This window comes from Bufo gargarizans, chromosome 1 (genome assembly GCF_014858855.1).
Source record: "Bufo gargarizans isolate SCDJY-AF-19 chromosome 1, ASM1485885v1, whole genome shotgun sequence".
NCBI classification, from domain to species: Eukaryota; Metazoa; Chordata; class Amphibia; order Anura; family Bufonidae; genus Bufo; species Bufo gargarizans.
Genome location: NC_058080.1, coordinates 536,748,248 through 536,762,922, shown reverse-complemented (window position 1 = coordinate 536,762,922; position 14,675 = coordinate 536,748,248). Strand labels below are relative to the sequence as shown.

The 14,675-nt window shown below is 43.3% G+C and overlaps 1 protein-coding gene across 2 annotated transcripts in view; it reads right to left on the bottom strand.

Moving 5' to 3' along the window:
• The window catches only part of HNF1A (HNF1 homeobox A), a 55,078-nt gene extending 40,785 nt beyond the window's left edge, over nucleotides 1-14,293 (bottom strand). For both annotated transcript variants that reach the window (XM_044275445.1, XM_044275444.1), the window contains exon 1: nucleotides 10,990-14,293. In XM_044275445.1, the coding sequence (XP_044131380.1) occupies nucleotides 10,990-11,309 (320 nt within the window). In that variant the 5' untranslated portion in view covers nucleotides 11,310-14,293. The remainder of the gene's footprint in view (nucleotides 1-10,989) is intronic.
• Between the last annotated feature and the right edge of the window lie 382 nt (nucleotides 14,294-14,675).

Genomic DNA, 14,675 nt, shown 5'->3' with positions numbered 1-14,675 from the left:
ATGTCATATTCTAGGTTATTTAAAGTAGCCGCCTTTTGCTTTAATTACTGCTTTGCACACTCTTAGCATTCTCTTGATGAGCTTCAAGAGGTAGTCACCTGAAATGGTCTTCCAACAGTCTTGAAGGAGTTCCCAGAGATGCTTAGCACTTGTTGGCCCTTTTGCCTTCAATCTGCGGTCCAGCTCACCCCAAACCATCTTGATTGGGTTCAGGTCCGGTGACTGTGGAGGCCAGGTCATCTGGCACAGCACCCCATCACTCTCCTTCATGGTCAAATAGCCCTTACACAGCCTGGAGGTGTGTTTGGGGTCATTGTCCTGTTGAAAAATAAATGATGGTCCAACTAAACGCAAACCGGATGGAATAGCATGCCGCTGCAAGATGCTGTGGTAGCCAGGCTGGTTCAGTATGCCTTCAATTTTGAATAAATCCCAAACAGTGTCACCAGCAAAGCACCCCCACACCATCACACCTCCTCCTCCATGCTTCACGGTGGGAACCAGGCATGTAGAGTCCATCCGTTCACCTTTTCTGCGTCGCACAAAGACACGGTGGTTGGAACCAAAGATCTCAAATTTGGACTCATCAGACCAAAGCACAGATTTCCACTGGTCTAATGTCCATTCCTTGTGTTCTTTAGCCCAAACAAGTCTCCTCTGCTTGTTGCCTGTCCTTATCAGTGGTTTCCTAGCAGATATTCTACCATGAAGGCCTGATTCACACAGTCTCCTCTTAACAGTTGTTCTAGAGATGTGTCTGCTGCTAGAACTCTGTGTGGCATTGACCTGGTCTCTAATCTGAGCTGCTGTTAACCTGCGATTTCTGAGGCTGGTGACTCGGATGAACTTATCCTCCGCAGCAGAGGTGACTCTTGGTCTTCCTTTCCTGGGGCGGTCCACATGTGAGCCAGTTTCTTTGTAGCGCTTGATGGTTTTTGTGACTGCACTTGGGGACACTTTCAAAGTTTTCCCAATTTTTCAGACTGACTGACCTTCATTTCTTAAAGTAATGATGGACACTCGTTTTTCTTTACTTAGCTGCTTTTTTCTTGCCATAATACAAATTCTAACAGTCTATTCAGTAGGACTATCAGCTGTGTATCCACCTGACTTCTCCACAAGGAAACTGATGGTCCCCAAGGCAAGAAATCCCACTTATTAAACCTGGCAGGGCACACCTGTGAAGTGAAAACCATTTCAGGTGACTACCTCTTGAAGCTCATCAAGAGAATGCCAAGAGTGTGCAAAGCAGTAATCAAAGCAAAAGGTGGCTACTTTGAAGAACCTAGAATATGACATATTTTCAGTTGTTTCACACTTTTTTTTTTATGTATATAATTCCAAATGTGTTAATTCATAGTTTTGATGCCTTCAGTGTGAATCTACAATTTTCATAGTCATGAAAATAAAGAAAACTCTTTGAATGAGAAGGTGTGTCCAAACCTTTGGTCTGTACTGTATATATATGAATATACATACACATATGTGTATATATACATATTTATATACATATATTTACACACATGTGTGTGTGTGTGTGTGTGTGTATACATTGCAATGCCTTGACGCTGACAGTGTGTCCACTGCAGGGGCGTCGTTAGGTCAAAACATTCGGGGCTTGAGCCCCGGATGTTTTGACCAGTGCCCCGAATGTATTGCTGGCACTGGCAGGGCCGGCCGGAGCTCTGACTCTCCTGCGCTACACCGGCCCCGTCGCTCGCCTCACTCCAAAACTGTATGTGTAAATAATCCTAATCTCCGCCTGCCCTGCCTGCAGATTTACTTAACTTTTAACTTGAAAAATCATCCTCTGTCGGCGGTGCAGGCGCGTGACGTCAGTGAGTGAGCGCCGCCCGAACTGCCTGGAGCTGACTAGCAGAGAGAGAGACTCTTCTCTGAGTAAGACTAGGATGAGCAAAAGTTAAAGTTGCACTTGCAGGGGAGAGGGATCTGTGGTGGATGGCACAGTTATGGGGAGGCGGATCTGTGGTGGATGGCACTGTTATGGGGAGGGGGATCTGTGGTGGATGGCACTGTTATTAGGAGAGGGATCTGTGGTGGATGGCACTGTTATTGGGAGAGGGATCTGTGGTGGATGGCACAGTTATGCGGAGGGGGATCTGTGAATGGCACAGTTATGGGAGAGGGATCTGTGGATGGCACAGTTATGGGAGGGGGATCTGTGGTGGATGGCACTGTTATCGGGAGAGGGATCTGTGGTGGATGGCACAGTTATGGGGAGGGGGATCTGTGGATGGCACAGTTATGGGAGGGGGATATGTGGTGGATGGCACTGTTATCGGGAGAGGGATCTGTGGTGGATGGCACAGTTATGGGGAGGGGGATCTGTGGATGGCACAGTTATGGGAGGGGGATCTGTGGATGGCACAGTTATGGGGAGGGGGATCTGTGGATGGCACAGTTATGGGGAGCGGGATCTGTGGATGGCACAGTTATGGGAGGGGGATCTGTGGATGGCACTGTTATGGGGAGCGGGATCTGTGGATGGCACTGTTATAGGGAGCGGGATCTGTGGATGGCACAGTTATGGGAGGGGGATCTGTGGATGGCACTTCTATGGATCAATTTTGCCCTAATGCATTCTGAATGGAAAAGGATCCGCTCAGAATGCATCAGTTTGCCTCCGGTCAGTCACCATTCCGCTTTAGAGGCGGACACCAAAACGCTGTCCGCCTCATGAAACTGAGCCAAACAGATCCGTCCTGGCACACAATGTAAGTCAATGGGGACGGATCCGTTTTCTCTGGCACAATAGAAAACGGATCCGTCCCCCATTCACTTTCAATGGTGTTCAAGATGGATCCGTTATGGCTATAGAAGACCTAATACAAATGGATCCGTTTATGACGGATGCATGCGGTTATATTATGGTAACAGGACCATTTTTGCAGATCCATTACGGATCCGCAAAAAACACAAGTGTGAAAGTAGCCCTGGGCACGTAGTGTCCCTCTTCCTTCTATTCTAAAGTTGGGAGCTATGCTAAAGCACTGATGAAATGACACCTAATGTGCTGTTGTCACTATGGCATCACAAGTACGCAGAGATGTCATGTGACTGCTCCCCTGGAGACGCTTTGCTGTGATGCATGCTGGGATTTTTACTTTCACTTTGCAGCTGCTCCGCCCACACAGCCTCATTAATGGGAGCATGCTATGCTAAATGCAGTAGAAAAATGATATATACACAGTATATCTGTCATGATACAAATTCCTCTTGGCTTTAGTTATTGTCTGGGGCACTTTATTGTTTTTTTTATACTTATGGTGGCCAACCCCTTTAACTGAAGACGAACTTGGAGCAGGAGATCCACCAAACACCAGCAGAGAACTCCAGGAGAAACTATAAACCACATGGGCTATAGTGAGATGCAGGTATAAATAGCATCACTAACTAACTAATAAGCAGAACCTGTGAGGGGGTGGGATCCAGCCCAAAGCCACAACAAAGCAATCTGACAGATCTTCTCAGATCACTCACAGGGCAGGGAGTGACACATGGCAACCCTAGCAACAGAGAACTGATGAATTCTGGGAGAACATAGTGGGAGATCTTCTCTAAATGTGGGTCACCATCTGAAGATCTGTAGGCACAGAAGCATATTGGATAGATTCTAGGAGATGTATTCTGCTGTCAGAATTCACAGCTAAGCACTTTTTCAGAAAAGAACCACAAGTTTGTCCTCTTCACCTAGAGTCAACTCTGCCATCCGCCTTAAAGGGAACCTGTCACCAGGATTTGGGGTATAGAGCTGAGGACATAGGTTGCTATATGGCCGCTAGCACATCTGCAATACCCAGTCCCCATAGCTCTGTGTGCTTTTATTGTGTAAAAAAAACGATTTGATACATATGCAAATTAACCTGAGATGAGTCCTGTATGTGAGATGAGTCAGGGACAGGACTCATCTCAGGTTAATTTGCATATGTATCAAATCGGGTTTTTTACACAATAAAAGCACACAGAGCTATGGGGACTGGATATTGCGGATGTGCTAGCGGCCATCTAGAAACCCATGTCCTCAGCTCTATACACAAAATCCCGGTGACAGGTTCCCTTTAAGCACTGGAGTGTCCTGATTTAAGAGGACTCTTCACATAATGACCATTGACACCACAGTAAAGGCAGAAGTTGTTACTGCATCTTTGCTGGTGCTTCCACTCGGACAGCTTGACTCTGTCTAGTTCCACTGCTTCCACTAATGAAGACGATGAGGAAAGAAGTTACTAGTCATGGGGTTTTCCTCTCTCAAGCTTATTCCGTAAAATGCTCCCTGATGCAGAGATCTATGCATGTAGCTAGTGTGATCAGGTTGTTTAGGGTAGTTGGCAAATCCTGGCCTGCAAATTTGTCTTTGAAGCAGGCTGGCAGACTCTCCCAAAAAGCAGCCATCAGAGCCTTGTTGTTCCAGGATAAGACCATGGGTAGAGTATGGAACGGGATGGCTGACAGAAACTCTTGCAAGTAAAATGTCAGTATCTCCCCATTCCCAGGCCTCATCTGACAGTAGGAATATTATAAAGACCTGCAACTCAAAATGCATTGTGCTTTAGATCAGAAGCCATTGTAGGTCTTAGGATCCCCTTTCATAGTGCAGTTGTAGTGGTAAATGCAAGCCATCAGTGCCCAAAGTAGGGGTAGGCCATGGCTCTGGTGCAGATACTGCAGCTTGACAAGATGGAGTAGAAGCTGAAACCATCAAGAAGTCCAGTCAAGCAGAAATCGAGATCAGGCATTGGGTAAGTTGTTCCTGGAGACTACAATGATTGGTCAGCTCGATCATGTTTTGTAGACCAAAGTTGGGTGAGCCAGTGGAATCCATAGCCTGAGCATACTGTCACAAAGTGGGTGTGAACCCACTATGTCATTGAACAGATTTGGCTTGGGGCTACATCTAAAAGTGTTATCTAAGTGGCCCCCTGGTCTCCACCTTTTAACCCTGTACAAGGATCTGGATTCCGTTGCAGGGAAACACCAGGCTGCTACCTCTTGAAGTGGTGTATGAGTGTCAGTGGATAGGTCGAGGTCAGGGCAGGTAGAGTTCGTACAATCCAATATAAAGGCAATACGTCAGGTCAGGCAGCAGAGAGTTAAAGGCGGTAAACAGTTAGAGATCAAGCATGTGAATCAGAATGGAATAAGAGCACACCTTTACAGGAAAAAGCAAGCTAGAGAATCTATTGCTCAGGCACCTTCCCATAAAGGAAGGAGCCTTATAACACCCAGGGACAGCAGCTAATGGCTGGGGACAGCTTGGGCCGTAGGAGAAGGAAGAGGCTGACATACATGGACAGAAACCATGGCAGACCTACTGAGGAGGTGAGTGTTCCCATGGCCCTGCCTGGGGGGAGAGGAGAGATTGTTAATTCTGTGTTGTTTTTTTTGTTTTTTTTTACACGATTGTGGGGCAGCCATCTTGCCTGAGCGGTTAACTACATTGAGAGATGGATTATAGCAGTTGCATGGACTACAGGAAACTCAGATTGTGGAGATGACTCAAATCACAAATTTTGGTGCACCCTATATTTTCTCTAAAATGACTTGTGACTTTTTTTTACCTTCTAGATACTTTTCAAAACTAGGGATGAAAAGTGGGGGTGATAAAGTGCCTTTTAATAAATTTGGTACAATTTAACTGGATTGTGTATGAAACGCCAGTCTTAATAAATCTGCCTGATTGTCTTTTATGGAAGCATGCTTTAGACAGGCTCTGTGACCTGTGCAGTTGTCACTGTGCAGGGAGGGGGAGGAAATGATGAGTTATGATCTTCAACGTTGTGAATAGTGGATCTTGTGTTATTTACATATCACTGTTATCTTTCACTGTAATCCTGTCTGGGATAATGACTAGACTACTGAAAAGTGAGCTCCATAAAATACGGAGTGTTAGCCTATTGTGGGCCTATTGTGGGCCAGAGTGAAAACTGCAAGATGTTGGTATTTTTTTTTTATATATATAGGAAGTGACATGGAAAAATTAACCTCCGCCGAAAGGCGTCAGTGCGGCGGCACTCTCAGGTCTCAGCGACGCTGTCGCTAATCAGCACTAGTACTATATAGTATCTATAAGTGATCAAGACTGATCGCAATCAGATCTATATCAGTACATTAGGGTCACCTTAGGCTCTACAAAAAAAATGCAGTGTTCGCCCGATCAGGACTGATCTTGTGCGCACACTTGCGTTCAGTCCGCCCCACCGCAGTGACAGATTTGTATTTTTCTGATCACTGCAAAAACACCGTAAAATCGCTGCGGCGCTATAAAGATCACTTTTGAGGGACATGGGAAGTTCATAGAAGATTTTTTTTTGCCACAAGTTAGCGGAAATATTTTTTTTTTTGTTTGTTTTTTTCTTACAAAGTCTCATATTCCACTAACTTGTGCAAAAAAATAAAATCTTACATGAACTCACCATACCCCTCACGGAATCCAAATGCGTAAAAATGCCCTGTGAAATCCTAAAGGTACTCATTGGAATTTGGGCCCCTTTGCGCATCTTGGCTGCAAAAAAGTGTCACACGTGGTATCGCCGTACTCAGAAGAAGTAGGACAATGTGTTTTGGGGTGTATTTTTACATATACCCATGCTGGGTGAGAGAAATATATCTATAAATTGACAACTTTTTATAAAAAAATGGAAAAAGTAATTTACAGAGATATTTCTCACACACAGGATGGGTATGTGTGAAAAGACACCACAAAACACATTGCCCTACTTCTCCTGAGTACGGCGATACCAAATGTGTGACATTTTTTGCAGCCTAAGTGCGCAAAGGGGCCCAAATTCCAATGAGTACTTTTTAGGAGGGCATTTTTAGACATTTGGATTCCAGACTTCTTCTCACGCTTTAGGGCCCCTAAAATGCCAGGGCAGTATAAATACCCCCCAAGTGACCCCATTTTGGGAAGAAGACACCCCAAGGTATTCCGTGAGGGGCATGGCAAGTTCATGTAAAAATTTTATTTTTGTGACAAGTTAGTGGAATATGAGACTTTGTAAGAAAATAAAACAAAAAACATTTTCCGCTAACTTGTGCCAAAAAAAACTTATATGAACTCGCCATGCCCGTCACGGAATACCTTGGGGTGTCTTCTTTCCAAAATGGGGTCACTTGTGGGGTATTTATACTGCCCTGGCATTTTAGGGGCCCTAAAGCGTGAGAAGTAGTTTGGAATCCAAATGTCTAAAAATGCCCTCCTAAAAAGTACTCATTGGAATTTGGGCCCCTTTTTTCCTCAGAAAGTGTCATTTTCCGTTAACTTGTGGAAAAAAATTAAATCATACATAAACTCACCATACCCCTCCGCGAATACTTTGGGGTGTCTTCTTTTCTACAATGGGGTCATTTGGGGGGTATTTATACTATCCTGGCATTCTAGCACCTCAAGAAACATGACAGGTGCTCAGAAAGTCAGAGCTGCTTCAAAATGCGGAAATTCACATTTTTGTACCATAGTTTGTAAACGCTATAACTTTTGCGCAAACCAATAAATATACACTTATTGGATTTTTTTTATCAAAGACATGTAGCACAATAAATTCTGACACAAACTTGTATAGAAATGTAATTATATTTTAACAATTTTACCAGAAAAAGTAAAAAATACACTTTTTTGAGAAAATTGCGGTCTATTTTGATTAATATCAGAAAAACAAAAAATCTCCCTACCACCAAAAGAAAGCTGTATTTGTGAGAAGAAAAGGAGTTAAAATTCATTTGGGTGCCAAGTTGCATGACTGAGCAATAAACCGTTAAAGTTGTGAAGTGACGATTTATAAAAAAAAGGGCCCGGTCACTAGGGGGGTATAAACCTGTGGTCCTTAAGTGGTTAAATAGAACAAAAAAAGTAATTTTCTGATGATATTTTCCCATTCTTATGTTACTACATAAACGATCAGCTGTAGGGAAGATGAAAATGTACATGCTCCATGGTCCATCGTGTTATAAATGGACAAGCCCTGTCCTCCTCCTTACAGAGAACGGTATTCACCACTAAGAACTGCATGTCTCAACAGGGCATATGGACAGTGTTTGTGTTGATGTGGCAAACCCTGGTAAACAAGAGTTTTGTAGAGTGTATTTAAAAATACTTTCACACTAGTGTTTTTCTTTTCCGGTATTGAGTTCCGTCACAGGGGCTCAATACCGGGAAAAAAATGATCGGTTTTATCCTAGAAATCCGTTCAGGATGCATCCGTTCAGTCCCTCTTACGTTTTTTAGACTGAGAAAATACCGCAGCATGCTGTATTTTTCTCTCCGGCCAAAAATCCTGAACACTTGCCGGAATCCGGCATTCATTTCCATTAAAATTGCCACATTGACGGAGCCGTTCTTCCGGTCCGCGCATGTGTAGACCTTTAAATCTGTGAGAAAAAAAAATTCCGGATCCATTTTTCCAGATGACACCAGAGAGACGGATACGGTATTTTAATGCATATGTCAGACGGATCCGCATCCGGATCCGTCTGACAAATGCCATCCGGATTGCTGTATCCGGCAGGCAGTTCCGGCGACAGAACTGCCTGCCAGAATCTTCTGCTGCAAGTGTGAAAGTACCCTAAGGGGCCATTCTCTTACCATTCTTTTCGTTGCTGGGATCCACTCCTGTCTTTAAAAAAATGGAAGGGGCATGGAGATTTACAGTGAATTTTAAAATGAGCACTTAATAATATACAGGTGAAACTCTAATATCGTGCAAAGTTCATTTATTTCAGTAATGCAACTTAAAAGGTGAAACTAACATATGAGACTCATTACATGCAAAGCTCGATATTTCAAGCCTTTATTTGTTATAATTTAGATAATTATGGCTTATAGCTTATGAAACCCCAAAGTCACAATTTTGAGGTCCCCTTTGCTCAGGGGGTATGGATTAATTAGCTGACTACAGTGTGACACTTTGAGCCTAGAATATTCAACCTTTTCACAAAATTCTAATTTTAAGCTGCATTAATGCAATTCCTTTTAATTTGCATTACTGAAATAAATGGACTTCTGCACGATATTCTAATTTTTCCAGTTTCACCTGTATATTACAATATAACACTATAGGAAATACTAATCTCCAGCTATAAGATTTGGTTGTATAAAAATTACAGTACATTTTAGATTCTGCAAAGCTGTATTGTGTGCTGAAAGTGTGTCCATATACACCTGCACACACAGCAGACCCTCCCCCAGCGCCAAATGGCGATTCTCTTAGCTACTGATAGCAGCTTATCTAAGCACAAAGTCCAACCTGACGGTAAACAATAACTGCTATGTACTAGAGACATGGAGCTGCACTTATACTAAGGGGCCACCTGTGTTTCATAGGGTCTTTTGCAAAACAAGCATATGTATGAGCAGCACTGAATAAGATTAATGACATATTTAACCTTCAGACTTATTTACGGATAGTCTGAACCATAAACCATCATGCAATGAAACTCTGATTCTCAGTCCCTTTACAGTAATGATTATCTCCCTTGTGATCTACAGGAAAAGCCATCTTGTGTAGCACAGCATTTACAGTGTCTTAGACTGGGGTTGGTATTGAATGTGACCTATCTTGTAGAAATAGACAAACACCTCTGTGGGTACCGGTGTTGCCCCTAAGCCCCATATTCTATCCTTAAAGGTCATTTCTAAGGGCGTTTTCACCTCCCTTTTGTTCCGTGAACAATAAGTAACCCAGTTAGTTAGTTATCAACTCAGAGGAAACAAGAGGCTGGTTGATAATTTATAGCACCTTAACCAATTTAAATGGAAAGTTCATATGAAGAGATTTCTATCTCAGTAGACCCAAAACAGGCAGACACTGTCTCTCCCTTCATTCTGTAGGTTCCTTGGGGCTGAAGCACAATACCTTGCTGCTAAGCTAACCAGAGAGCAGATGATATTCTAGAACTGGACTGAACCTGCGATTGCAGTGAGGACATAGTCGGAGGTAAGATCGATTGGACACTCCAAGTCAGGGCTGCTACTGGATAGAAGGGATTTCTCAACTCAAAACTCAATGTTCTGGAAAGGTTTGCCATTAACATTAGATTTTGAAAAACTGTAACCTTCAGAGACCAAATTAGGAAAGGAATTTAGTCAACTGTATCTGCCCAGCTGAATGGTTTGCCCGATACAGGCAGTCAAGCAGAACATTATTGTTGTGTCCTCTGTAGCAGCACTATCCATGTAATCTCAGTTCAAAGTAGCATTAGAGTGGTTAATCATCAGAGTTAATCATCACAAAAGGCAGAGGCCATTTGGTTTATAAGTGTACAAATTATGGAGGGCCTAGATAATTAGTAACCAGCTCAGGCCCCCTGAGCCCCATTGATTAGGAGAACCCACAGTACCCTGAGGAGATTCAGTGCAGGACCCAGAGCACCATAAGCAGAAGGAGTAGGACCTCTATTATGGGGTAAGAAATATGAGCATCACAAAAGGAGAGGCGATGACATTTCAAGAAAATGGAGGGATCCCACAGCAAAAGGCTTAACTTATTGGAATTTACAGAATATAAAATCTGGAATCAATCCCGATGTCCTAAAATGTGGAGTTCGGAGGCTCAACCATTAGAAGATATTTATTGTGAGAAAGAAAACTATTTCATAGCACCATACCTTCTGGACTTGCAAACCTAACATGGGATATTAAAGTTCAGGACCAAGAGAGAATGGGCCTTAAACATGTCTGAAAGTTAATAATCGAGAGACGGTCTGCGTGCCTTGCATTTGATTGTGATTTCCTGTGTACTTATTGAAGATAAACCATATACTGCATACAAGTGACTGCATTCATTGGGTTATAATTCTAACAGTTCTGATCTGCAAAAACATGTTTTATATACTTATTAATACAACTGCAAAAAGGCAAGAGGCTAAAGAAGGTGGATGAAATGGAAAAACAAAATTTGCGAACAAAGGTGTGAAGAAGAAGTATCAAGTGTAGGACAGCGTAATGGAGAGTACAGTATACAAAGATCTTACTGGAGCAGACGTTCCACCACAGCCTTCTGATGAGCAGCCTCCTCTGGGCTCAGTCTCTCCAAATCCTTAATAACCGGAGGCGTGAAATCCCCCCCATCCTCAGAACTGTCGTCTTCTGACATTTGAGGCTCCTCAAGCCCATTAGGAAGTTGTACGCAGTGTTCCCCATCTTCCAAACTACTCATATCGTCCAGGGGATCCCTGGGATATTGATAATTGCCGCCGTCGTTTAGAGCTTTCATAATAGTCTCTTTAGTGACACCTGACTCCAGCAATGCATGTAGTAGCTCCTGCTGCAAGTAAGTAAGTTGAGACGCCATCCTTAATGTTACCTGCTAACATCTCACCATCCTGAGGTTGCAATAGGGATCAGCAGGCGGGAGTCCATGCTCTACCCACCTTCTGTCTCCTCCTCCCCCCAAAAATACTTGCTCTGCAGCCACAACCAGAAATTGGTCACCCCCCGGACTGTCTTCACTGAGACATAGCAGATAAGGGACCCTTGTCACTCTCTGTTTACATCAGAGCAGTGTAAATCCTCCAAGGTTCATATTTATCCCTGCGCTTCACAAGTTACTGAACTTTGGACCCCAACTCTGCACAAAGTGCATGTGTGAGAGAGGGGGGAGAGAAAGGGAAGAGCAGGTAAGAGGAAATAAAGAAATGAGAATTGGAAAGACTAGAAATCAGAGAGTGAAACGGGAGACATTCAAAAACTACAGAAGAGACAAGATATAGCTAAGGAGTTTATTAATAGCTAAGGTCGCAGGGGGGTTATTAGGAACCATTATATTATTATTATTATTTTATTTTATGCACTTATATAGCGCTACTATATTCCGCAGCGCTTTACAGACATTAGCATCCAACTGTCCCCAATGGGGCTCACAATCTAAGGTCCCTATCAGTATGTCTTTGGAGTGTATATACGAGCTGATGAATTAAACGGCTTCATCTATACCTTAGGCCACTTTCACATTGTCAGTCTTTGGATCAGTAATTGTAAACCAAAGCAAGGAGGGGACCCTACGGAGAAAAAGAATAATGAAAATCGTGTGCCTCTTCTGTGTTTTGGACCCACTTCTGGTTATGGCTTAGAAATACTGATGGAAAAAACTGCCCATGTAAAAGTGGCCTTAAAATGGTGTTCCTAAAGCACATACCCCAAGTCTATGATCCCACACTGGCCTGCTCATTTAAAGCACAGTGAGAGTACATGGTACGCACCTCTGGGGTACACTAAACACAGGTTGAAAGTGGAACTCTTAGAAGTAGTCAATAAATGACACTGTATGCAGTATCATGTTGTGATTGTTACTATTAAAGGGAACCTGTCATGTTGAACATGGTGTCTGATCTGCAGGCAGGAGCTGAGCTGATTGATATATAACTGAGAAAACATTCAGAAAAACTTGTCATTTATACTTTTATATTTGTGCTCATTCTGGGCTTTGAAGTCCAGGAGGAGGTCCTATCAGTGATTGACAGTCCTTCCCTCTATGACTGTGTATACAATGATAGCTGTCAATCACTGATAGGACCGCCTCCTTGACTTCAAAGCCAGGACTGAGCAAGAATTTAAATGAATGAAATGCAGATTATACTTAAAGGGGTTGTCCATCTTTGGAGCTGACAGCCCCTAACCTGTGCCCCTAAACTGTCCGCAGTCCAATCCCTGCATCTGGTCCTCATGGAATGAGTGAGCGGCTTGGTCCCATAACTGCTACGGCCTAACATAGGCTTACTGCTGTGATGTAGTGTTAAAGCGATCATGACCACTGAGGCCTGTGATTGGCTGCAGCAGGACAGGTGGGTGGGGATTGTTATGTTCAGGGGCACAGGTTAGGAACCCCCGATATTGTCACCTCCAAGGTCACTCAGTTTTTCCCACAAACTATATATCAATCTGCTCAGCTCCTCCTGCGCTATAACATGCTACCTGCAGATTGCACTGCATTTTCATGGTAACAGGTTGTCCTTTAATACCCCTGTACTTTTTATTTAATGCTAAAAACCTTAAAAAAATGTAAGGTTTTTGGTTTTTATTCAGTTTAGCAATGGAAACATGTTTTAATCCTGGTTTCAACTTAAACACATGCAAACGCCAGCATTGTATGGGAACAGCCACACATGGCATAAATGCTGTGGATTCTTCCGAGCAAAGTTTTTCTGTACTGAAGGTTTTATATTCACAGTATGAAGGTTGGCCTTTGTGGTGCAAAGGTTAAAAGCAGAAGAATGCCGTCAGCAATGCCGCTGCAAAAAACAGCCCGTTTGGGGTGGTTTTTGTAGTGGCTGTTTTTTTTTGCCATCTCCGCTGTGGAAAATCCTGAGTGGACTCACTGGGGGTCATTTACTAAGACTAGCTTTTTACGCTGGTCTTAGATTCCTCCTTACACTGCACATCTCCTGACATGCCCCCGCTCTGCCCCATCCTGGCCAACCGTCAAACATAACGTAAAACTAGCCGCGTGACAAAATATTTTCACACTGCCGGTCAAAAAAAGGACTTGTATGGGACTAAAATAGTCGCAAGTCCCTTAATAAATGACCCCCACTATGTTTGGCTGTACCCTATGAACAAGGCCTAAGAAGGGGAAGGGTCTGATTACTCGCCACTGGCTCCTGCTTGTATCCAATGTCAATAAATGAATAGTAGTAGTAGTGTCTGATACAGCTTCGGCCGCTGCATTCTTCATAGCAGAACTACTATTAGGCAGAGCTAGGCCTTTAGGTTTTTTGATGCAGTTTTGGAAGCCAAAGCCAGGAACGGATCTTAAATGGAAGACACATATAAAGGAGAGACTGAGTCTTCTCCTTTTCATTCCCCTTTTGACTTTGGCTTCAAAAACTGCATTAAAAAACCTGAATGTGGATGGGTGCATTCACATGACTGTATTTTTGGTCTGCGCCCATTCCGTATTTTTTGCAGATCGCACGCAGACCCATACATTTCTTCGGAGATGCAAAAAATGCAAATAAGGCTACTTTCACACCAGCGTTTTCCCTTTCTGCTATTGAGATCTGTCAATGGGGACAAAACTGAACTGAAGGGAATGGAGTGCCCAGAATGCATTTTGTTCTGTTTTATTGCGTTCCTATGACGCACACAAAAGCGCAGCAAGCAGCGTTTTTGAGTACGGATCCGTCATGACTCCCAATGTAAGTCATGGGGCCGGATCCATTTTCTCGGACACAATAGAAAACTGATCCGCCCCCCCTGTTGACTTTCAATGGTGTTCATGACGGATACAGAGATTGTAGAAAAAAACCGTCATGTCTATTTTAAAGATAATACGGCCGGATCCATTCATAACGGATGCAGACAGTTGTATTATTAGTAACGGAAGCGTTTTTAAGGATCCAGCAAAAAGGCTGGTGTGAAAGTAGCCTTAGCCGCAAAAGAGAGAACATGTCCTATTCTTGTCCGTTTTATGGACAAGAATAGGCATTTTTTCAATGGGGCCTGCAAAATGTGCGGACAGCACACGGACCGCATCTGTATTTTGCAGGTCTGCAATGTGCATCCGCGGATACAGTTGTGTGAATGCTCCCTATGGACAATCTACATTGGAAAGGAAATCAATATTATTTAAGCTTTCAGATTGTGAGCTCTTATGGGCAGGCTGTTAATGATCATTTGTTTCCCTAGTTATCATTCTGTATCTTTACTAGAAGGAAACTGT